Raw genomic sequence first — 26,130 nt, forward strand, 5'->3', positions numbered from 1 at the left:
GCATGTTTAAAGCTTAAGGAGAAGGATATAACAGAGGCAGAATCATAACAGGCTGGCTTTGGTAATACTAGGGCTGGTTTCACGTTGAAAAGATGTTACTATAAGTGGAATGGATGGGAATCAGTATGGAATGTGATTTGGTAGTGGTAGTAATGGAGGGACCGGGAATGGGGATGAAGGTGGAAAGAGTTCTCCAAAACTTTCCCTCTATACTCTTCCACGCTCTGTTAATTGATAAGAAAAATGTCAACCTTATGATTCATTTCATTGGTTTCAAAATTTGAAAGTGACTTCAAGGGTTCCAAGATGGTTATTCATTCACTCATGCACCACATATTTTATTGAGATCCTATGTGCCACAATCTACTGAGCTAGATGTTAAGGATAAAACGGTGAACATCTACTTAATTTTGTTTTCCTTGTGTACAAAATGGAAATTTGAGTTTTTCTCCTTATCTCAGAGTTGGTTTGGAATTCAAGGAAGATAGTATAACATATTCAGTAACAGGTAACAATATGTAATAATAATGATAGTAATATCATATTTGGAGAAGTAAAATTTTAGATTTAAAGAGTTTTTTCCTTATTAGCATGAAAACATGTTTTGTTGTAGGGTAACACAGAGAGAGAATTAGAACAGTTGAAGGTGGGAATGATTACTATTCCATTAAGAGAGGGAAACAACACTAAAACTGTAAGAAGACAAACACTGAAGAAAAAGCTTCCTTTATAATTTTATTTGATGCCAACTCCTTTTTTGCCTGTAACATTTTTGAGCTGCATCATTTGCCATCAGGTTTTAGTTCAGTGTTTCTTAGACTTCAATCAGTCAGTTATCAACTTATTCACAGTTTTTGCCATGCCCATTTACAACTTTTATTAAGATTTAATATTTTTCTTTAAATTAATTAGTTAAATATCAAATATTTGTGAATCCTTTTTAAAATGAAGTTTATATCGTTCCTTTAAAGAGGAAATGAGTACCACTTACTATAATAAAAGTAGACGTAACACTCAACAAAATTAAAACAAAATCATTTTATCTAATTCTAGGTAGGTGCCATTGCCTAACCAAGGCCCTTCAGCTGAGGCTGAAGAGTCTGTTCTTTCTTTGCTAAGAAAGGTAATTATTGAGTAAGTGCTAAAGAAGTATTATAGATAAGCTAGTACTAAACTGAGAATTCCTCTTTGACACAATCAGAAGCCTAGAAAAGTATTTAAAAAGTGCAAAAGGATTAACTTTCTTACTCAGTGATACAATATTATTTAATGGTATCTGGTATCTCCTATACCAGCTCAAATGTCTTGCAGAGGTCAATACCTTATAATGTAAAGCCCTGGTATAGCTACTCTGAATTGTATAACTTTATATCTAGCTACACCTCTTTATTTTTCTTACTCCATTTCAACAGGATGGTCAATGAACTCTATTACACAGTTGTAAAGCATTTTGTAAGAAATTTTGGCTTTTTGTTTTTTCTGTATGCTGAATCCTCAAATTGCTGTTCATTCCACTATGGGTATCATTATGAGTATTTAGAAGGCAGAACAACTGGGACTTTAAGAGGCTCAAGAATTTATTCAGAACCAAGCTTAGCACACCCTCACCATAAATGCTGGGGGAGGAGGCAAACTTCTAAATACGCTAGCAATGTCTTGCACAAGAACATATGGTAAATTAGTGGGCAGAACAAAATGATCTCTAGGGACTTGCTCTTAAGTTTCCTGACCAGAAGATCATAGTCTTTTCTCATAGATAAGAAACCTCAAGCCTCAAACCAATGAGACATAACTCAGAGAAAGGCCCCGTAGGACTTACCTCCTGTTAGCATGAGGGCACATTTGCACATGCAGTTGTCATTATCAGCATCTTTAGTGCTGAAATCAGCACCGTGTAAGATCAGGCTGCTCTGCTTTCCTGCTGTCCCAGTGTGACCCTTTAAATACAACCTGAAGTTAAAAAAAAAAGAAAGATAAGCCATTCAACAGAGTAACAGAACCCAGAAGACTGGTTTGCTGAATGTTCTCCTTGTTCATCAGTTTCTCCCTTCTCTGAATTCAGCCCTTCCAACAAACTGGTATAAGACCAAAGCTCCCTGAACAGAAAGAAAGAGAGAGAAGGGGTTGGGGGGGAAGAGAATGAAGGAAGGAAGGCAAGAAGGAAGGAAGGAAGGAAGGAAGGAAGGAAGGACATCAAACTACATCTAGGTAAAATTCTCTGTGGCTTGTGTGCTTGATGTTTATTTTACTATGCATACTTAAACTCATATGGTTTTCTGATCATGTAGGATCCACAAAAGGAATATGAGTTTATTTTATTACTACAAGTATTGATCTCTAAACAAAAAATGCCCTGTAGAGTGTCACTATAGCATATATCACTGTGTTAATATTGAATATTGATGATGTGCTAAAGGAGGACTTACTCTGTGCCAAGCATTCTGCTAAATGCTTTCCGGCTGTTATTTAATTTAATTTTTATATTAAATCCGTGATTCAGGTATCAATATCAAAATTTTGCATACCAAGGCTCAGAGAGGCTAAATAAGCTGGAATTTCACTATGGTTGACTTTAAAATCCAAGCTCTTATTAGTCATTATGTATTCACTGAACAAATATTTCTTAAGCACATACTATATACCAGAAATTGTTCTAAGCACTTAAGATATATCAGCAAACAAAACAGACAGAAAGCCATGCCCTCGAGGGACCTACATTCTGGTGGTATTCCTAAAACTAAGTTCAAAACCCCAACTGTTTAACCTCAAAAATGGCATTCTTCAAAGACCCTGCTTTACTCTCTAGAAACATTTCTGTTTTTTTTTTTTTTTTTTTTTTTTGCGGTACGTAGGCCTCTCACTGTTGTGGCCTCTCCCGTTGAGAAGCACAGGCTCCGGACGCGCAGGCTCAGTGGCCATGGCTCACGGGCCAAGCCGCTCCGCAGCATGTGGGATCCTCCCAGACCGGGGCACGAACCCGTGTTCCCTGCATCGGCAGGCCGACTCCCAACCACTGTGCCACCAGGGAAGCCCTAGAAACATTTCTTATATAAAATTTACATTAACCTAGATCAGGGACTCTCTTAACAGTTGCCCATATATCAAATCATCTGGTCATTTGTGAAAAAGACCTATTCACTAGGCTGAGGAATTTGTATTTTCAACTAATACCTCAGATTACTCCTTGCAGACTGTCCAAGGAGAACATTTTGAAGAATATTGGTCTAGAATTCAGAAACTAGTGAACAAATCACAATAGTTGCCTAATGTAGTTCCCTAACGTCTGCTCATTCCCTATGGATCCCATATGCTGCTTTCATATCCATCTGGGCACTCTGAACAAATGCAAACTTGCTCAGGTCCTTCACTGTCTCGTCAGGGCTCAGAATAGCTAAACTAAGATTGTCAGTAGCCTCAGTTTCATATTCAAAGTCTTCTCTGACTGAGATCTACCCCTCTCTCTAACTCCACCTAAAACTCCTCGGTTCTCATTCATCAAAATTATCTAGCAATATTCCCTTCAAATCCATGTGTGTTACCACTTCCGTGCCTGAGTCTCATTTATGAATCCTATCCACCGTATAGACAATGGGTGATTAAATCTCTGTATGAGTGAGACACTACTAGGACCCAGGCCAGCTCTGAACAAAATTCTACATTACTATTAAACAGAAATAATAAAGATTAATTAATATTTGAAGATATATATATATATATTTTCCATATGTACATATTTGACTTGTGTTTGCACCTAAGTATATGTATATGTCCCATTATTATTTTGTGAGGTTGATAATGTTTTTAGCAAATAACAGTACTGTTGTATAATTGTGCCAAAATATTTCACACATATTCTGCAGAGGTTTTTTTAGCCAGAGCAAAATATACAATTAAACCCTACTCAAGTTTTACTGGTTTCAATAATTAATAGAACTTGTAGTTAACAGAAGGCTGAAGAAAGCTTCTAATAAACTATCAAATACAAGCTTATATATATATACATATTTTTAAAATTTTTTTGCTGTACGCGGGCCTCTCACTGTTGTGGCCTCTCCTGTTGCGGAGCACAGGCTCCGGATGTGCAGGCTCAGCGGCCATGGCTCATGGGCCCAGCCGCTCTGCGGCATGTGGGATCTTCCCGGACCAGGGCACGAACCCGTGTCCCCTGCATTGGCAGGCGGACTCTCAGCCACTGCGCCACCAGGGAAGCCCCAAGCTTACATTTTAAAACTCTGAGAGTCAGGCTAAAAGTCACTGGTGATGCAAAACTGTAGAATTTCTAACTGGGAATTCACATTTTACGTTGTAGGCAGCCCATGTGGAGGTGGGTTTCAACAGGGCAAAGTAAGGTGAGAGGTTACCAAAGGGAGTCCTAGGACATGTTACCTGGGTGAATTCACCACCTTCTAGATCTGGTCTGCAGTTATAATTTGATAACTTTCTCAGCCTCTCAGAGACAGACATACACTTGCAAAACTAAGGGGGACTTATGTCAGGTCTCCATTTACAGTCAAAATAAAGGGCCCAGTCTCATGGTCTCCTTAGAGGGAGTTTCACATAGAAAGCCAAATTATAATCAGAAAGTTGCTTGCTTGGTGAACACAGAATCAGAGTCTGGGGGAAGATGAATGATTTCAAAATTAAGTAGCTATGACTCTGCTGGCCTGAAATCTCCCTCTCCACTGGGAGTGGGTAAATTTAGCCCACAGGCACTTTTGCAAGAGGGATGCTAATTCCAACTCTGATTCTTGGATTCTCTATAAACTGTGATGACTTTCCTTCTTATTGACTTAAGGTAAGTCAATACCATTTTCCCTGCAGTAGCTTTAAGCTCACTAATGGGGATAGACTTTCCAGGACACAGTGATTTTCTACACTGTATTTTGCAGGTAATTTAGCACAAATGTTGAGTTGATATTAACTGAGTGACTGCTATGTGCTGAATATAGTTTATACTTTTATATGAGGGTTATAATTCAAGCTTCATAATTTACAATGGTTTCTTTGTGTTACCAAGGCAACAGGAATGCATAATTATAAATTTAGGAGGTAGAGAAAAGCAAAAAGAAAATAAAAAGTAACCCAAATCTCATCTCCAAATATAACTACTCTTGACATTATGGTTTATATACACTTAGTCTTTTCCTTGTTTTTTTTCCTCTTCAAATAGAAAATATTATTTATATTTAAGTATACATGGAATACCTGATCATATTCTATAAACATTTTGAACAGTGCCAGTAAAGCTTCTGCCCACAGGCCCATCTCATTTACCACTCTAGAAGTAATCACTTATGTCCATTTTGTACCCTTTAAAACAGTTTCTTCTCATGTATAAACACAAATGGAATCATACTTCACATGCTTTTTAACAGTGTTTTTCATACATGATTTTATGACTATGTTTCCATGTCGTTACATATTCTTCTCCAACATTATCTGGCAGCTATTGTATGACCATACCATCAATTGTCACAGGTTTAAGGGTGCCTTTACATATCTCTAAATATGTATGCAAGTATGTACGGTAGGGTTAGAATTGTAGAAGAAACATCTACAATGTTTTGTCCTGACCTTCACCAGTACAGAACTCATCAACAATGTATGTTAGGGTCTGTGAGTAAAAGGAGACATTTTTCCAGATCCACTCAATCAAGACTTGAAGGTCAGTAGTCTAGTCCTGGCAGTTCTTCTCTGTATTATTAAAAAAGTCTCACAACTGGTCTCAATGTCTTGAGCTTAGCGCCTTCCACTTCCCCCTAAAATCCATTCTCCATGTGGCTCATTCAAAACATGCTTCTCATCATCATTCCTCTGCTCTGGTTAAAAGCCCTCAATTGTTCTCCCAGAACATGAAAGATACAGTCCAAGTTCCTTATTGTGGTTTATGAGGACTCTGAAGATCTAGCCCTTGTTTACTTCCTCCCACACCAACCCCACACCTCCCATCTCTTACTTCCTGCACACATACATAATGATCCAGGCTTACCAAACACTTGTTCTCTCAAAGCATCACATTCTCATTCCTCTGTCCCCTTTCCCAGGAAGGCCCTTCCCTGGAAGGCCTTTCTAACTGCTGAATTCCTACTCATCCTTTAAGATTCATTTCAAGTATGATCTCAAAGAACATCACATGGATACCTTTATGATGAAACTTAGTGTGCTTTATTTTAGTTGTCTTTTTACTTGTCTTCTCTCATAATAAACTGTGAGCTCTTTGAGGCATAAGCTGTGTCTTACTCAACTCTGAATCACCAGAATCTAGAACAAACAGCGTCTGATACTGAGGAAAGGCTCAACATTCACTGAATAAAGAAATTATGGATGTGAACTAACGACGGGTATAATCAATTTTCAGTAGGCTGAAGGTAGCAAGTAAAATCAGACCCAAATATCAATAATCCTAATAACCAAAATATACCTGGGCCATATTTTCAGAAGGATAGTTTTTGCATCTCATTTAGCTAGGTACTCAACATCCCATTTCCTTGTCAACCAACTGAAATAATTAAAAATTACACAGACACATACACCCTTCTTGATCTTTCCAGTTCTGTTTTTGTTCTCATTTTCTCAGAGACTCCAGAATATGAAAACATGTCTGATATATTATGCGAGTAGAATAAATGAAGAAAACTTATGTCTTCTTATTAGTTCTTATGTTCTATTGAATGACTTATTTGTATTGTGTGCATACCCAACTGATATCAGAGAACAAATTCAAAATGAAAATATGCTTATGGTAAATTCTTCAGCTAAAATTATTTTGAAAAAAAATAAAAGCCAAATAAGGTGTAAAATATTTCCTTAAAGGCCTGCCCAGATTAGGGATCTTGAAAACAAGAAGCAGAAGCATAGAGAGTCCCAAGATAGTGCAATGTAAATACCACAACATATTGGTTGCAATGATATAAAAGTAGAAGTGAAGGGTGGGCAAAATGGGTGTAGGTGGTCAAAAGGTACGAACTTCCAGTTACAAAATAAATAAATCCTGGGAATGCAATGTACAACATGGTGATTATAATTAATAATACTGTGTTGTATATTGGTAAGTTGCTAGGAGAATAGATCTGAAAAGTTTCACCTCAAGGAAAAAAAATTTAACTATGTGTGGTGATGGATGCTAACTAGACTTATTGTGGTGATTATTTTGCAATATATACATATATGCATATATTAAATCATTATGCTGTACACCTGAAACTAATATAATGTTATCTGTCAATTATATCTCAGTAAAAAAAAAAAGTAGAGGAGACCAGTATTTTGAGGAACAGTGGATTTTTTCACCATACAAGACTGAGTAGAACGTGTAATTTATATACAGTAGTATTCACCCCTTCTATGTTTATATCCTTAACATGTTGCAGGGAGCTGCTTATGCTCTTCTAAGGAAGAGTTGTTCTCTTCCACTGGGAAATAGAGATGGCATTTCTTAAAAATAATTTTTCTCAACACTAGTTTAAGCAATTTACAGATGAGCCCAATTATGCTTCTGTGGAATCCCACAAGGATTCTGGGAGTAACAGTGTAGTCAAGGATAGGTCCTCTGCACAGTTAAGGGGCTCATTCTTTCTTACCTAGCACAGAATAGCAATTATTGACCCAAAGCCAACAACTGTAGCTGGTTATCTAATAGGGACAGACTAAGAGCTGGCCATTCACTAATGCCAAGTATTTTTTCGAATTAGATAAGAAAACTTATTTGAATTGAGGCTCAAACAGAATATTTATGTGGTTCTTTTTATTAATGGTTCTGGTTAATTTCTAAAATATGTATAATTAACTATCCATGACTTTCTCTATTCTGATAATGGAACATCACTTTACAAAAGAGAAGTCAATACACAGAAGGGGCAAAGTCAGCTTTGCATATGACTATAGTGAAAAGGACTTAAAGTGTGGGTCACTGGAGAGAATGCTTCCCCCAAAATAACACCATGAGAATCTTGGACATTTATTTCTTATGTTCAGCCAGTATAGATGTGGCTTACATGAAGGATGATGTGTTGGGAGATAAAAACCAAATGTTATTACAGAGCAAAGTATCTGGCTTAGGAACAAAAACATGAAGGATGCCTAAACAACAACAACCAACCCCAAAATAACAACAGCACAGAAACTCCAAAAAATACCATTAACTGTGACCAAAAAGGCAGCCACAAAATAGAATCATGGCATTTATCCTTTTCAAACCATTTTTCCTGATTAAGCGGGGGGGGGAAACAATTATGAGTACCAATTCGTCAGTGACTTTAAAGAATGTCAGCTTTTTAATTTTTTCAATTAGCATCTGAAGGGAAAATGAAACACATGCATACTGAAACCATGGTCGTGATTTTCTAGTCATTCTTGATGAAAATATAGTTACTCCTTTTCTTTCACTTACAGAAACTTCAGTAACTAGAAAGACTAAATCACATTTCTTAATGAATGTAGGACAACAGTGCACTCTATTATGGAAGAGTAGGTTTCAAAATATACCTCTGTATCATACAAGTGATTCTATAACTTTATTTTCTTTAAAATAGGCAGCCCAATCCCAGGCATCTAGTTTCTCACTAATTTTGTCGACTTAAGAGATGGCTATACTTCTCACATTTTTACATCTTCACTGTGTTCGGGGTGGGGGCGGGGGGAGTCTCTTTCATTATCCAAGGCAGTGGGAGTTGTATGTTTGACAAATTGAAGTTTGGCCTCAGCTCTTTTAAACAGTAGACAGACTCTTAGATATCTGAACTTTAAGGTCTCACATACTGACAAGCTGAGCAGATTTTTATTTTGGCTCTGAGCTCTCTCCCTGCCACCATATGGAACTAGTTTGTCTTTTTCACAATCACTTGAAGAAAATGCAAAATAACCCCCATGATTCTCTTTCAGAGCCTGGTAGCAATGACTCAATCTGACGGAGTTTCCCAACACTGTTATGTCTTCTGGTTGCTGCTCCAGGGCTGTCTCTACAGTAACCATCCTCCCTGCCCTTCCCCCACCCTACTAAAAGGGCTGGGCACCAGCAAAGAGTGATATCACAGCATGTCTTTTAGCACTGAGTTTAAATGATATAGGTGACATCTTTTGCTGAACGTAAAGACAATATTTCTCTTGTCAAACTATATAGAGAGAAAACAGTGTTTGCCTTACTGTAGACTTCTAGCAAGATTAGGCATTTGTTTGCTGTTATGAAGAGGTCATAGGGAGGTATACAAATAATTAGTATTGTAGGAAAAAGGGCAAGGGAAAAATTCAGGAGATGCTAAACTGCTCAAAACGTTTAGTGGAAAAGATTAGTTTGGGAGGCTGTGGAAGACATGGACTTTAGGGAAGGGATGAGGAGGATATTTCCAATAAAAGGGCTGTGAAATTCACGGCACAATTAAATTGAGGTTATCTAAGATCAAAAAAGATAAGAAATAAAGGAGATTCATGAGTCATTTGAATGTGCTGGGAATGTCAAGTGAAAAGGCAGACAATGAACTTATTTAGATACCAAGCATTTAAGATAGATTTTTATTCCTTTTTTTCTATTAGCATTTGAAGCTGGAAATTATTTATTTTCATAAAATGTCCTTTTTGTTAAGTACAGAGTTCTACAGTGGGAATTACTAAGGCTGGAAGCCTTGAGATAAAGGCAAGAATATAAATTTTACCTTAGCACAAGGGAAGACGAACTCTATATTAGCCTTTCCTAATATAGTAAAATTATTTCTCGTTAAACAATGTTTTCTAATTGCTTTCAAAATAACATCTTCAAGATAAACATTTTATTCTCTTTAATTCAGGACTGTGCAAGTGTATCCTGGGCTTATAAATGACCAGAACTTTACTGAACTGATCCCTTTCTCCCAAGTCCAAAATCAACAATCTTTCAAGACAAAATATTATGTGGGAAGCCTTTTCTCTTCTTTCTTCTACAAATTTTCATTGCACAGATAAATTGCTTCTCTTGTGGCATATCTCATTTTGCCTATCGTAGTATTTCTCTTTATAAATGTGCCTTTTCTTCCACATCAGACTGTAAGCGTTTGATGAGAAGTCTTCATCTCTTAGCCGTCTTTGTAAACTCCATGTATAATATACATGACAGGCATTAAATAAATATTTATTGAGTCAGTTACGAAATAAGCGTTCAAATTGTTTAGAATTTAAGTTTTACTCATCTCAAGAGATTCTTTATATGTAGTAACATTTTAACTCCAATAATACAATTATGTTTTACAATTCAAGTCCCATGGGCATTTTTTTCCTGATTTGAAATTTGTCCAGTACTAATGACCTAATGGTCTGCTCAAATCATACAGTGGGACACTTTTAATAAGGATGGAATGAGTTTGTGGTTGCCACCAGACATTTGAAGAAACAGCTCATGGAATGATCTATTAAAGCAAATATGAGTAGTGAGACCATCAAGTTTGACAAAGGGACCTATTGGGTTGGCCCAAGAGTGACTTCAGTTTTTAAGTAAAAACAAAAGACACATTTTTCATTTTCACCAAGAACTTTATTGAACAACGTATTCATCCTTTTGTTCCACTACTTTCTGCCATTTTTCAGGCAACTTCATAATTCCATCTTCCCAAAACTTTTTATCTTTTTGAGCAAAGAACTGTTCCAGGTGCCTCTTACAGTCTTCCAGGGAACTGAAATTTTTTCCCTTAAGAGAATTTTTTAAAGCCGAAAAAAATGGAAATCTGAAGGTGCAATGTCTGGTGAATATGGCGAAGGATTCAGAACTTCCCAGCCAAGTTGTAACAGTTTTTGCCTGGTCACCAAAGAAATATGCGGTCTTGTGTTATCCTGATGGAAGATTATGTGTTTTCCGTTAACTAATTCCTGATGCTTTTCGTTGAGTGCTGCTTTCAGTTGGTCTAACTGGGAGCAGTACCTGTTGGAATTAATTGCTTGGTTTTCCGGAAGGAGCTCATAATAGAGGACTCCCTTCCAATCCCACCATATACACAACATCACCTTCTTTGGATGAAGACCGGCCTTTGGTGTGGTTGGCTGTGGTTCATTTCACTTGCCCCACAATCTCTTCCATTCCACATTATTGTACAGTATCCACTTTTCATCGCCCATCACAATTTGTTTTAAAAACGGAGGGCTTTTGTTATGTTTAAGTAGAGAATCGCATGCAGAAATATGGTCAAGAAGGTTTTTTTCGCTTAACTTATGTGGAACACAAACAGCAAAGTGATGAACATAACCAAGCTGGTGCAAATGATTTTCAATGCTTGATTTGGATATTTTCAGGATGTCGGCTATCTCCCTCATGGTATAACATTGATTGTTCTCAATTAATGTCTCGATTTGATCACTGTCAAGTTCAACTGGTCTACCCGACTGTGGAGCATCGGCCGGCAAGAAATCTCCAGCACAAAACTTTGCAAACCACTTTTGACATGTTCAATCAGTCATAGCACCTTCTTCATACATTGCACAAATCTTTTTTTGCGTTTCGGCCCCGTTTTTACCTTTCTTGAAATAATAAAGCATAATATGCCAAAAATGTTGCTTTTTTTTCATCTTCAATATTAAAATGGCTACACAAAAATTCAGTTGTGATAAGTCTTTTTTTAAATGCATGCTGATATGACAGCTGTCACATACAATCTAACAAGACTGTTTCAAATGAAGTCAAAGACAACTAAGTGCTACTAGAGCCATCTTATGGAAGAAAACGAACAAACCTTATGACCAACCCAATATATCTATACATGAGTCCATTCTATTGCATAATTCCCTCCAGAAACAGGGCATTCATTTTAAAGATCTGTTTCAAAGCCTCCATCTTCTTTGTTAGAGGACAGAGGGCTTGTTTTCCAATGCTGAATCTTAGGACTGTGATCTCTGTTGGAGGAGGCTGTATTAAATAAATCTGTCATTATGTGCCACACTATTTTTTGTATGCTGGAGATATATTCTGTTACTCCATTGTCCATAGGTGAACGGATTACGTACTTATTTGCGATAGCCTTTCAATGAGTATGTAAGAAAATGATAGGAAAATATATGAAGCAAAGTTGGTGCACCTATAAAAAAAGAGCGAACATATGCCAATGACAAGAGAGTTGTATGACAATGATCTACATTCATAGTTATGAATCTATAAGTAGAAGGAAAAGTTCAAAAGAAGTTTCAAAAGAAAAGAGGATGTAAGTAGGAAGATTAAAAGATCTAATAACATACAGTTTGACTAATTAAGAATTAAGGACGTGATAGAGATTGAGAGATACTTAAAGAGACATAAAGATCAAGAAGATATAGGTAGGGCTTCCCTGGCGGCGCAGTGGTTGAGAGTCCGCCTGCTGATGCAGGGGACACGGGTTCGTGCCCCAGTCCCGGAAGATCCCACATGCCGCAGAGCGGCTGGGCCCGTGAGCCATGGCCGCTGAGCCTGCGCGTCTGGAGCCTGTGCTCCACAACAGTGAGAGGCCCGCGTATCACAAAAAAAAAAAAAAAAAAAGAAGATATAGGTGGTTTGGTACAAAGTAAGTATGAATGAAGAAAATAACCGACAATAAAGTCATCAACCAAAATTTTCCTCCTTTTATCTCCCCACTCCCACACACACACAAAAAAACATACAACATTAACTTCTAAAGAGTAGGACTGTGTCATTGTATTTGCATATGTGTGTCTATAGAACTCAGGAGATAGTATAACAGAACAGAGTTTGGAGCTTAATTGTCTGAGTTTAGAGTGTAGCTCTTATCCTTTCTGACCCTCAGTTGCCTCATCTGTAAAATGACTCTCATAATAGTAATGTCCTTCTAATATTGTTGTGATAACTAAATGAAGTAATACATATAAAAGCCTTGAAAAGACTGTCACGTGTAGAGTACTTATGAATATTAATAAAAAATTAAACAAAGAAACCAAACTTCCCTAACCAATAACTATAAACTACACAGAAGCACGGTAAACATGAGCTATATGAATAAGTCTAAATTAAACAAGCAAAATGTATATGACATTGATAGACATACGTAAGCATACAGACAGTGATGAAAACAGTGAGATAGACATGGAGCTAATTAAGACATGTATGTAGGCAATAAGCTGGAGAAATTCAAGATGAAAAGGACCAATTTTCTCAAATCCATAGGCCCCATTTCCTTTGAAAGTTTTCCTCATTTTTATATGGAGCAAGCAGAATACTATGCACAAAGAACAAGAAACCAGAGTCCCTTTGCTGACTGACTACCTAATTTAAGGTCTACATTAATTTGAACCCAGATGCCTGAATAACAATCCTTTAATTCAAATGTTTATTCTTTAATAAAGTAAAATTCCAATCTTTTGAGAATCCCAAGATTTTCCTGCCATATCATAGGGTGCTTTATTGGCTGAATCCAGCACGTGTATTTTTTTTTAATATCTTTATTGGAGTATAATTGCTTTACAATGTTGTGTTGGTTTCTGTTGTACAACAAAGTGAATCAGCTATAAGGATACATATATCCCCATATCCTCTCCCTCTTGAGCCTCCCTCCCACCCTCCCTATCCCACCCTTCTAGGTGGACACAAAGCACCGAGCTGATCTCCCTGTGCTATGCGGCTGCTTCCCACTAGCCATCCATTTTACATTTGGTAGTGTACATATGTCAATGTTACTCTCTCACTTCATCCCAGTTTCCCCTTCCCCCACTGTGTCCTCAAGTCTGTTCTCTATGTCTGCGTCTTTATTCCTGCCCTGCCACTAGGTTCATCAGTATCGTTTTTTTAAGATTCCATATATGCAGCACGTGTATTTTTTTTCCCTTTCTTTACTCATAATTGGTACTTGGAAAAATCCCTGAAAAGATCACCCGTTCCAACCTATCCTTTAATTCGCATCTTTACTTCCTGAAAGTTTCCTTTATGACAGTCTTCCTTAATTGGCATCATTTGTTCTCAAATGGAATTGAATCATTGGGGAATCCCCAGAATTTGTGTAGTGTATTAATCTAACCATTATTTAAGAAGGAGTACCTTATTTGCTTCTTAAGCTTCAGAAGCCCTGATGTAGATATGTAATTTGATAGATAAATTTGAACATGTTTAGTGGAAGATGTGCAAGTGTGAAAAATGCCTGAGATAGCAAGGGTCATGGGAATCTGTGTTGTGATTAAGAAAGATACATTTCCAGAGTTACAGAAAACCTCAGCCCCAAATAATGAGAAACTTCAGAGAACCCAGTTTCACTTATTCCCTGATTCTATTATGATTGTTTTATATAGTTTTAGCTTTCATTATACATGTTTAAATTTTACACAAATTTTTCATCTAAGTTTTGACAACATATATTTTAATGTCCCTTCCTTGACTTACAAATATTAATATAATGTAGAACTTTGATGAAAATGAGTTTATCAACCACCCAGGTATTCTCAAACTCTTGACACACGATACATTGTTAACAGCGACTCGTTTCAAAACCCCAGTAAAATACAGTTCTCAGTTTTTCTCAGTGATATGATGATTGCATTTGTTCAAAATTCATGATAAATTCTTCCTCCATAAAAAAAAAGATAGTGAACTCACACTCTGTTGTCTCTGAGTGCTTTTGCACAGTGCTGAAAGAGTACACTCTACTCCGTACATTAAAAAAAAAAAAAACCAAACGATTTTCATGAAAGCTGTGACAATGAAACCATACTTCTCAAAGTTCAGAAATATACACTGTAGTGATTCTCTGTTTTTAGTTCTAAATAAAAATAACGTTCTTCTAGTATTTCTCCCTTTTCTAAGGATACATTAAAAAAAATGAGTGCCAAATGAATTACATGGCACTAAAGACCCCTGTAAAGAACACACAGTCCCTTAAACTTAATTCAGTTCCCTTGGCGTCACGTGTGGCTGACAGAATCAGTTCCGAGCGAGTGGCTCACTGACCAGACCTCTTCTGGTGCCTAAAAGACCAGGCTGACAGCCATCTCAGAGAGTTTATGGGTTTGCTTTTTTACTAAAAATTAAGTCAGGACCTTGTAAAACTTACGATTGAAACTGGTAATTTTTTTTGTGTGTGTGTGCGTAAACAAGTTCAAGGGAGGTAGATTTGTTCTCATTTTTATTTCTGTTTAAAAAGCAGCAAGAACCTTTATTTCCAGGATCCCCTAAGGGAAGACAGAGGAAGAGGAAGGGGTGAGTAGAATGCTGAAAACCATTGAGAGACACTCTGAGGTTTTTTGCAAAGAGGAAATACTTTCTCTTGTACTTGGACAACGTGTTGCTATAAGTTCTGCAAATAAGGCTCCAGCATGCATAAACAGATTCTTCTGTTGACCAAAATCATCAGTGTGCTTATTTCTCTCCACAATTAATGTAAGACACAGTCCAAACTCCTTATCATGTAATATGGCCTTCGTTTTCTGTAGCACAGCGAACCTCTACATACAAGACACTTGCTTTTGTCTAACTAAGGCAGGCTCTCTCCCACCTCTGGATCTTTGTCCACATTGCTCCTTCTGGCTGGAATCTCAAGATTTCCCTCCTACCACCATCCTCCACATATGCCTCACGAGAACTTACTCATACTTCACAAATAACCAAGAATTTCCTCCACGAAGCCTTTCCTGGTCCCCTTCAGTCTCCTCCAATGTACCCCAATCCATCCTCAACCCCAGCCAAGTTCACCGCTTTTCCTTAGTGCCCAACTATAGCCTAATTCCAAGAGTTCTTATTGTGGAGCTGAATCATACATAAATGTGAGCAAAATTTTGTGCTTGTTCATTTATTCTGGGGAGAAGATGCGTAGCTCCAGCAAATTTTTGAAAAGGTCTATGATGCCTTGATCAAAAACCAAAACAGTACAAAACAAAAAACGAAACAGGCATGCTAAAACATACTGCAGCTGAAACTTTTACTTTAAGCCAACTACCCCTCCCATGTTTCCTTCCTTCTCTTCGACTATTAGCTCCACAAGACCAGCAAGGATGATGTGTCCTTTTAGTATCATTAAAGTGTTATTTCTGCATCAGCATCACCTGGGCATACTTGGTAGGCTTGAGATACCTAGGTTCTATCCCAGGATCAGAATCTCTGGATGTGAGATTCAAAAATCTACACTTTAGACAAACATCTTAGTTGACTTTATGCACACTCAAGTTTGGAAATAATTGAGTAGTACCAGGCAAATAACAGCAACGTGATAAAAATTTGGTGGCTGGCTGGCTGGATAAATGAATGAATGCAGACTCTGATTTCAAAAGAATTGTAAGAGAGTAATTTTAGTGAAGTTATGTAAATTAAAGCAAAACCGTATCCAGTTAAGAGAGAAATAAAATAATTATGAATATTGGACAACTACATATTTAATAATTATTATTAACAAGCCAAGGAAATATTGACTTAATGTCTTTAATTATCAGCATGTGTTCTAGGTTAGGTGATGTTAAAGAAGCATACAATATTCAGATGTAATTATTCTGCTAAGAAAGAATACTAGGTATAGTTGAAAAATCAGATTATAAACAGGTGCAAACTATTCATTTGATCTTTAACACATCTGCTATTTTTAAAGCATAGTTCATTAAAATAATTATTTTATAACAATGTTGTGACCTCCAGTTGTTTATATAATGACTTCTGATCTTCAGATCTGGAAAATTCTCTCTAGAATTGATCATAAGCACATGTGAGGGAAAAGAAGTGTTTTTCATTTGCAGCCTAAAAATGAATAAGACTAAAATTATTCTTTATCCAAGTGTTTAGCTGAGCTTCTAATTGAGGCAGGTAATAAAATAGCACTTTTGATTCTTTCAAAAGAGAATGAGCAGACCAGCATAAGCACTGGCATTTGTAGTGTTAGTACCAAAAGAGACATATCAAAGCACTTTGCAAGTATTTGGCACGGAGTAAATGCTCAATTAATATTAGTTAAAGTTGATTGTTATGATGATACTATCGGCACAGAATTTATAGTTGAGCATTTAATGTTGATATTTGTTGATACTTGTCATGATTATTTTAAATGGTTTTATAAGTGCTTCTGGTTGAAATGAGTAAAGGCTCTCGAAAAGAAATAGATCATCTAGACAGAAAAAGCACTGTATTAGTTACAGGGTAGTCAATATTTTATATTGTCATTTTCATTATTTAAAAATTTTTTACTCAAAAAATATAATTAACTGAATCTCGTACTTTCTGATAAGCTCTCAGTTATTTAACTGTGAGTTCTAAAAATATCAAAGTTTACTGTTACCAAGTGGCAGCTATCAAAATTGCAGGCAGAGTACTTAGTCCTTGTAGCCCACAAACTACTTACTGGTGACAGCAACACAGCATCCTTTTCCAGGATTAATTGGCCTAGGGAATAAGGTATGCTGTGTGTTTATTTTATTTCATTTGCTTGGCATGATGCAATCTAGAAATTTTTGCCTAACTTTTACAGGTAAAAAATAAATAAATAAACAGAAGAGACTGCAGTTGAATAGATCAGGGAAATGAATCTCATCCAAGCAACAATCCAAGAAACTAAAGGACACAGAACTTTATTAAAAACCTGACATGGAAACTGCCATATGCTTCCATTCTATTCCATAAACCTCCGAGGGCAGGAATTCGACTTGATCTCCGAATTTCTAGCATCTATATCAATAACTGTCATATAGTAATCAGTTGTGTTTGCTGAATGCACAAAAGATACCTTTGTTGATGTGTCTTTCATATATTTATTAGAAAGTGCTTCCTTTCCAGACGTATGCCAAGCATTGTGGAGAGGTCCCTGCCCTCCTAGAGGTGGCAGTTTAATAAGAAAGAATAGCCCATTACAACCCCGTGTGATAAGGACTTTGATAAAGGTAGGCACAGAGCACAGGGAGAGCACACAGAAGGGGCTCCTTACCCAATATAAAAAGTAGAGCTCTACAGTCTGAGCTAAGACTTAAAGGATAAAGAAAATCAAGTCAGGAAAGATGTTAAGCTCTTGAAGGATACGGGTTGAGTTTTGTGGATGTGTCTCACCCATGTGTCTTGCACATTGTTGTTACTCATATTTATTGAACAGAGTAATAAAAACACTGAGTGAAAAAAAAATTGATTGGGATGTGAGAAAAGACTATGCAGATGGGCTGCCCTTAGAGGCTAAGTCCTAAGTCTCTCACATATTACTAGTTGTCTGGCTCTCCTCTCTGCTCTTAGCATCACACTTCATCATTATCCCTTTACACTCTGTGCTTGAACAACACCTTACTACTTGCAGTTTGCCTAACAAGACATGCTGGGTCTCACTTATAAGCTTTCACATACGCTATTCACTCTTCGATCTCCAACTTGAACTATTTCTTCAGCTAATTCCAATTTGTCATTTTTATATCAACTTAGGTTACCCCTTGGAGGCCTTCCCAAGCCCCTAAAATTGGTTAGGTCCCCCTATTCATGCCATACTTGTCTTTATCTCCAAACTCACTATGTTCATGGCATTGTAATTGCCTGTTTGTCTGTCTACTGTCTATCCCTTCCCCTAGCCCCATCACACACGAGTATAGACATGTGTGAACACACACGTACATGACTGTACTGAAATTATCTCTGGATATTTTACCCTAGGATAGCACAGAATAGAAAATAACAAATATTTTCTTCATTGAAGATACAGCCTTCATCTTTTCAGTGGTGGCCAACATTTAGGAGGACCCCCAGCAGTGGGATCGCAGGACATCTCCCTAGATTATTTCCTGGAGGCAGCATTAGCTGCTTCTAGCGATTTCTGCCAACCTATAAGTTTCTAGGACAGCAGTTGTCTGAGTCCCAGCATTACTCATTCTGGAGCTGGAATCCTGGGAATACTTAGACCTAGCAGCACCAAGGCATTTGCTTTTGTTGTCTTAGAAAAATTTAAGACTCTAGAGACTGACATTAATCTGCATTAAAGTCAAGAGATTTCCTGATCTTTGTAAGGCCTGAAGAAGGTACAGAGTGACTTTGTAGGACCATGCCTTCTTCCTCTTGAATATTTCATCTCAGTCAAGGAGTATAAAATACAAATTTTGTTGAATAAAACAATTCCTTCTGGGCTTCCCTGGTGGCACAGTGGTTGAGAGTCCACCTGCTGATGCAGGGGACATGGGTTCGTGCCCCGGTCCGGGAAGATCCCACATGCCACGGAGCGGCTGGGCCCGTGAGCCATGGCTGCTAAGCCTGCACGTCCGGAGCCTGTGTTCCGCAATGGGAGAGGTCACAGCGGTGAGAGGCCCGCGTACCGCAAAAGAAAGAAAGAAACAAACAAAAATTCCTTCTCTGTTTTAGGAAGTATAACCACAACAAAAATCGTAGTCTAAATAAAAGTAATACACCTCCCAAGTTGGAGAAATTATTTGAAAGTACAAATAAAACTACTTAAAGCCTTAGGTTTGATATCTAGGCTAAAAATTCAAGAGGGTAGAAACTGCCAGGAGATTCCCTATATATTTTTTTGCCTACCTTGATCAGTCCAGAACTGCTGTAAGAAATAAATTTCCTCTTAGTATTTCAACACATCTGCTACTGGTTCCAGCCAGGACAGTGGAGCCCAGAGGATCAGAGAAATGAAAAACATTTCACTAAAAAGTGAAACAAGTTTTGCAATACCTACCAAAATGCAAGGCTTAAATTTACGTGGGAGGCTCAAGAGAATTCTTTTCAATCCACACTGATTTGTTTTGTCCTTGAAATATACACATGGCATGGGAATACTTTAATGATTGAAAAAAAGGATTTTGGAATTAAAAAGACTTCATCCTTACATCCTCATTTTACTTCTGAGGACCTGAAACTTGGAAAAGTGAAGTAACTCGTCCAAGGTCATTCAGAAAAGTAACTACAGATCCAAGTCTAGAGTTCATGTCTCTTGATTCCCAATACAATATTTTACCCATTACATAAAACTGCTTCCCAATAAAGATCCTGGCCAAAAATAAACTTTGTACAAAAAGATGTTTAATGGCCAAATTATTTTCAAGGTTTTTTTTTTTTTTTTGGTAATTTTGTTTAAACATTGTATTCATCTCTTCATGTGGAATCTCTTCCAGAATGAGGCTTTAGCATAGCCATAGTTCTACCCTGAAAGTATCATTCACCCCCAACAAATAATAAGGAGATAATAAAATGAGAAGAAAATCACCAAACTGTGCATTATAAATATTATGGTAAGATTATAATTATAATCTAAAATGTACATTAAATAGTGAAACACTATCATTCAGACTTCGCGAATACAAATTTTCTATTGGTTCAAAGAAGGGCTATCTGTAAGTTTGTCATTATACTATCTGTGATAGAGGATTTATTAATCGAGTTAATACAAAAAGACAAAGGAGTTAACTTTAGGGAACAAACTGTAACCAAGAATGGAAAAAATTAACATGTAAAGTCACTTGATAAAATCACATGCAAAATTTATCTCCAATTGGTAAATCGTTACTTTTACAGATATGATAATATAATACAATGTACTCTACAAATGTCTGAGGCACTAGCAAGGGGGAGGCCAAAGGGATATTGTAGCAAGTCCCCACAACCACTTCAATCAACATAGATCAGCTTTATGTGTTTTATAACTTATGACATTTTATAAGAATCTTCTTTGAGACTACATATTCCATTGTAAAAAACCCCGCAAAACTTTAAGTGATTAAACTTAACCCAACCAATAATGGGACAAAATGACCTTCTGTACCTTCCGATGTGATAAAATGGGAAGTACACAGTATCGTTTATTTAGCATTCTTGTCAAAAAGATTTAATTTGAATCTCATCAGGAAGAAATAATCAGATAAATTAATAAAGAGACATTTCTGAGGAAAACTGATCTGCATTAAAAAAAAAAATACTAATGGCAAGTGTGTGGTAGGTAACTGCTCTAGGTAAAAGGTGACTAAAGAGATCGCAGATGCAATGAGTGAGCCTGAGCTGGGTCCTGAATCCAAACAAGTAAATAGATAAGTACCAATCAGTAAAAGACATTTTTGGGACCGTGGTTGGGGGGTTAGATTTCAATATAGAAACATACTAAATTTTTATTGAATAAATAATAAACTTCCTGGGTGTGATAAAAATCGAATTAAATAATAAAACATATCTTTCATAGTCATATGGCACTTAAGTTTGTCCAATACAAAGTATGTTTGCATATTCCTTCTGATTGGATCCATATAAAAAATGGTGAGAACTACAGGACAGTGGACATGATTCCCACTTAAAGATGTGAAAATTGAGGTATAAAAGTATTAGGTGATTTGCCCAAGGTATTGCTAGATTGTGCTACTGTCAAGTTGGTTAATCTGAGAACTGTGTTTCTCAGACTCTCCTTCTTTGTACAGTTCCAAGTTAGAGTTGGCCCCAAGAGGACTTTGTATGAGATTTGAACGGTGGAAGTAAAGCAGTGGTCCAACTCAGATTATCATTAGGTATGGTGATGTTCAGGGTCAGAGGTGCCCAGGGTCAGAGGTGCCCAGCAGTTCTCAGCTTGTGCTCTCTTCCACTCTGCATCCAGCTTGCCTCCCCCATGCTGGCAATCTGTCCAGACTCGACACCAGATGCCTGATTGCGCAACCCTAGGTAACGTAGCTACGGCTTTTCTTAGATCTCCCCTGCTGTGAGATCTAAGCTGGTAGCTGGATTTGGTAGCTGGACGTGCCTGGTTTCTCGAATTTTCCTGCTGGCTTCAGCTTGTCCACTACCACACTGGGGTTCATGTATATGTGTTAGTGACCCTTCCTCTGATTATCCACCTTCATCTTCCAGACCTTCACTTTCCCAGCTCACCTCACATTTGTGTAAGGTGGAATTTGTATAATAAATCCCTTATTTCCATAATACTCATCATGGCTTTGCTTCCGTAACTGAACACTGACTGATACAACCAAACTGGCTTTATGGATAGTGAAGCCAGACTTCTTCTGATTCCTATTCCAGAGCTCTTTCCAGTAGATCACAGCATCTCCCTAAACCCACAATTAAACATTTATTTCTTTTAAGCATTGGATGTGGTGGCAGTTATGTATTTGTTTTTTAGCTCTAAGTATTAGGACCAGCAAAGACCAGAAAAGTTTTTATGAAAAGAAAAAGGTCATTGTAAGCCCTAAACTGATGGAAAATCTTACTGAAGTATTTTTAGGGAGATCAAAATTTAATCACTTATCAAAGAATTGAAGGGGAAAAAAATAAAAAAGACATGTATACATGAAAGTAATTTTATTCTAGTTAATAAGTTTTGAGCTGCAAGGAGCTTTATAAATACTTTAATTTATAGGACAGAAAATTGAGAGATGAGATAATGTGTCTGCAGACATTCAGATTATTAAAGACAGAAGTGGGGTTAGAAGAAACATATTTTATCTCTTAGAATATGTGCTTTGAGTATATTTAATTCCAGCAATTAACTGATGGATTTCCTTTTACTGAGGGATGGCCAAAAGATGGGCAGTTAGAGATCAAAGCTCGAATTGTGACTTCTACTCATATTAGTACTTGTGACCTTATGCGGAATACCACACCTCAATTTTCTTATGTAAAACAAGGTGTCTGGTGCATAGCATGTATTCAACAAATATTAACTATTAACTATTAGCAATAATTTGGCTAGGGCTTCTCTGGTGGCGCAGTGGTTGGGAGTCCGCCTGCCGATGCGGGGGGCGCGGGTTCGTGCCCCGGTCCGGGAGGATCCCGCGTGCGGCGACTGGGCCCGTGAGCCGTGGCCGCTGGGCCTGCGCGTCCGGAGCCTGTGCTCTGCGGCGGGAGGGGCCGCAGCAGTGAGAGGGCCGCGTACCGCAAAAAAAAAATAATAATAATAATTTGGCTGGCTTAGGTATATATCTTGAATTTTGATAAAAATGGTTTCCATATTCTAGAAACTTAGAAATTAGTGGGACAGATCATACACACAGTTATTTAATAAATACTTGTTAATGACATAATAGAATGTGGATACTGGATAGTTATTCACAGACTGTTATGCATCTATGGGACCACAAAGCATCCAAATTGACCTGAGAATGAAGGTGATGCATTTCTCTGGGAAATCAGTGTAGGGATATTTATAGGTGAATGATCTTAGGATCGATTCCAGTGGCAGAGGGAGAAGCTGCATGGGCTCACATGCAATCATAGTGAACATCTCAGCTAATCTCAAGTGAAATTCTGGACCTTGGATAGCCTTCAGAATTGTCCTCAATTAGGGCAAGTGGTCCTTAATAGACTCCTATACTGACCAGTCATTGGATGCAATCTGTCTGTAGGAAGAAGCAGTGACCTTGAATGAGATGACTTTCTTCAGTCATAGGCATACCCAGGCAGGGGACCTTGGCTACAAGCTGTTAGCCAGCAATGTTCCCAGGAAGTGGGAGAAGGAGTGCTTCAGTTCTGAAGGGAGGATATAGATGAGCACATCGGAGCATATACCATAGTAGGTATCAGGGAAGACTTCCTGAAATAAAGGAAAATCTTAAAGATTTAGAAGATGTATCCAAAGTTGGGTTTATATGTATAGGGTAAGGATACAGCATAAACAAAGGCGTGGGTGGTAAAGGGAAATTGCAAGTAGTTTCTGGATCATAATCACAATAAGGGGGTATCTGATTGGGTGAGGTTGGGGGAACAATATGATAGTAATAGCTGAATAAGTAGGTAGGACCAGGACAGGAAGAGTTTTAGGTGGCAGACTTTAACCTGTAGATATTTGAACATTGTTGAAATATGTGAAGGATGGCAGAGCCCAAGTCAGATTGTGTTTCAGAAAAAACATCTCAATAATAGCGTGGAAGGTATATCTGAGAGCATCAAGACTGGAGGCAGGAAGGCTTTATAACCGTCTGAGTGTTAGATGACGAGGATCTGGATAATACTGCCTCTCTAGAGAAAGTATTTAGTAATTTCATGTTGATTGTGTGTTATTGCACATGATGTGTTTATCATAACACTCTCACATTATTGTTTTTTTCTTATTTATATTCTCTTGGGTTCTACAGATTTTATTTTCTATCTGAGAAAATCATTTGGACTTTCCTTGGAGAATAAAAGGAAAATATGTGTATTACATGTACATTTGTAAGCTCATCAATCTATTCACAACATTTACTCTAAATCAATATGTGTCTAGGGCATGAGAAAGATCTATTTAAAAATTTTTTTGGTTTATACATTATGGCCACAACTATTACAAGAGTTTTCAAAATATAATTTCTATTAAGATAAAATATTTTTAAAAAGAAAATGCAAAAATTTCTGAATTTAATTTGTAAGAGGAAAAATATAGAAAATGTAGAAACAGAAGAAAAAAACCCCACCATGAATTTCATAGTTTTTTTGCGGTACGCGGGCCTCTCACTGTTGTGGCCTCTCCCGCTGCGGAGCACAGGCTCCGGATGCGCAGGCTCAGCGGCCATGGCTCACGGGCCCAGACGCTCCGCGGCATGTGGGATCTTCCCGGACCGGGGCACGAACCTGTGTCCCCTGCATCGGCAGGCGGACTCTCAACCACTGCGCCACCAGGGAAGCCCGAATTCCATAGTTTTGATTTTATTTGGAATTTAGTTGAATTTGAGCAGGTCAATTGACCAAAGCCTCATCAGTTTCTTCATCTTTAAAATGTGTCTAATAATACCCAGCTCAAAATTCATTTTAAGGATTAAGTGATTATAATATTAAAAATCATTTCATAGATTATAAAATACTACACAAGTGTTAGCATTAATTCCTTTAATAATTTATCACAACGAGGCACCTAATTCAGAGGGAAGAGAAATGAGAACAAGCACAGAAAAGCAAAGCTAGATACCTGGAGTCCTGACTTGAGGCCACCTGTGGTGTTACTGGGCCTGGAGAATCAGTGCTGGGTGTGAGTGAAGAGAGAGGTGGAGAGGGAAGTCACAAGGGTGTATAGCTTCCCTTTTCAAGCTTCTGTTTGATTTTCTTTGAAAGAGTGAATAATGCCAGTTTATAGTGTGCTTATTTTGATTAAGCTTTCACCAGAACAGGCATTATGTTTTAATGAGTTTTAATTTCTCATTTGATGCCAGTGTGAATCTTAATATTTAACTGCATGAGAAGGTGATGATTACGGATCTATTTTCTGCTGGGTCTTGGCAGGAAAGAGGGCCAGAGCCACCAGCTTTATTACAGTAGCATTACAGAGTGGAAACCACACCTAACTAGGAAGGAGCCAAACATCCCATATTTAAGTCTTTTTCCCTCCTTGGACAAAAATATTACATATTTCTGAACCTCAGCCTTCTTTTCTTTAAAACCAGAGGTTTGGCATTAAATGATTAAGTTCCTTCTGGATCTATAATTCTGATTCTCAAGGTTCACAATTCTCTCAAGAGAGAAAAATGGAGATCTCAGAGTGTACACCTCACTTTGGCTTTTTGATCACAGATCTGCATTATTTGGGTGAAGATCAGAATTACAAAGATGTTCAAGGACCAGGAAATGCTCAGTGAGGGCAGCGGGCATTTTAAGAGGAGATAAGTGTGCCTTCCTCATGCAGATGCCATTCATACCACGTACCCTGAAGCCTACTTCAGATGCCTCCGACCCTCCTAAACCTACCCACTCTTTGCACCCTTAATACCACCCCAGCCTCATAAGCGCACACACACACATGCACACACACACACACACACACACACACACACAAAAGAACTGACAGACATTTTGGAAAAGAACCAAAGCAAATTCTTCAGGAGCCTAGAAAAAAGACTAGACTAATTATTTGCTAGTCCTATTGTCAGGCTGTCTGACATTAGCCAAGTTTCATATAGTTTCAAGTTTCAGCTCAAAACATTTACATAAGAGTACCCCTGATGTTTTACAGTGGTTTTTCTCGTTACAAAACTCTCAAAATATTGACCTCCTTGGAAACATTTCTTCTTACAGTCCATTGAATTTTATAAATGTCTCTTCTTTGGTTTCTTGAGTTGCCATATGCACACCCTCTCTCCCCACCATGAGACTATCGACTCTTTAGATCTATTTCTCATCTTCTGTTGTGGTGACATCATCACCGTTTGTTAAGAAAATGCTTATTATGTCTCCAAGGATCCAATCCCACACATAATCCATTAAAATAAAATGAGATGTGTTCATAAAAGAATTGTAGATTTAAACTCCTAAAGGATGGCAAGTTTCAAAAAGACAAATAGCAGCAGAAACCGCTGAACTATGAGGAGATG

At 37.6% G+C, this 26,130-nt stretch overlaps 1 protein-coding gene across 3 annotated transcripts in view; it reads right to left on the reverse strand.

Moving 5' to 3' along the window:
• ANGPT1 (angiopoietin 1) overlaps positions 1-26,130 on the reverse strand; it is a 251,847-nt gene that overhangs the window by 12,393 nt on the left and 213,324 nt on the right. For 2 of the 3 annotated variants that reach the window (XM_019942259.3, XM_019942258.2), the window contains exon 8: positions 1,820-1,950. The exons of the other annotated variant lie outside the window; for it this stretch is intronic. In XM_019942259.3, the coding sequence (XP_019797818.1) occupies positions 1,820-1,950 (131 nt within the window). The remainder of the gene's footprint in view (positions 1-1,819; positions 1,951-26,130) is intronic. 3 annotated transcript variants of the gene reach the window in all.

This window comes from Tursiops truncatus, chromosome 17 (genome assembly GCF_011762595.2).
Source record: "Tursiops truncatus isolate mTurTru1 chromosome 17, mTurTru1.mat.Y, whole genome shotgun sequence".
Classification (NCBI taxonomy): Eukaryota; Metazoa; Chordata; class Mammalia; order Artiodactyla; family Delphinidae; genus Tursiops; species Tursiops truncatus.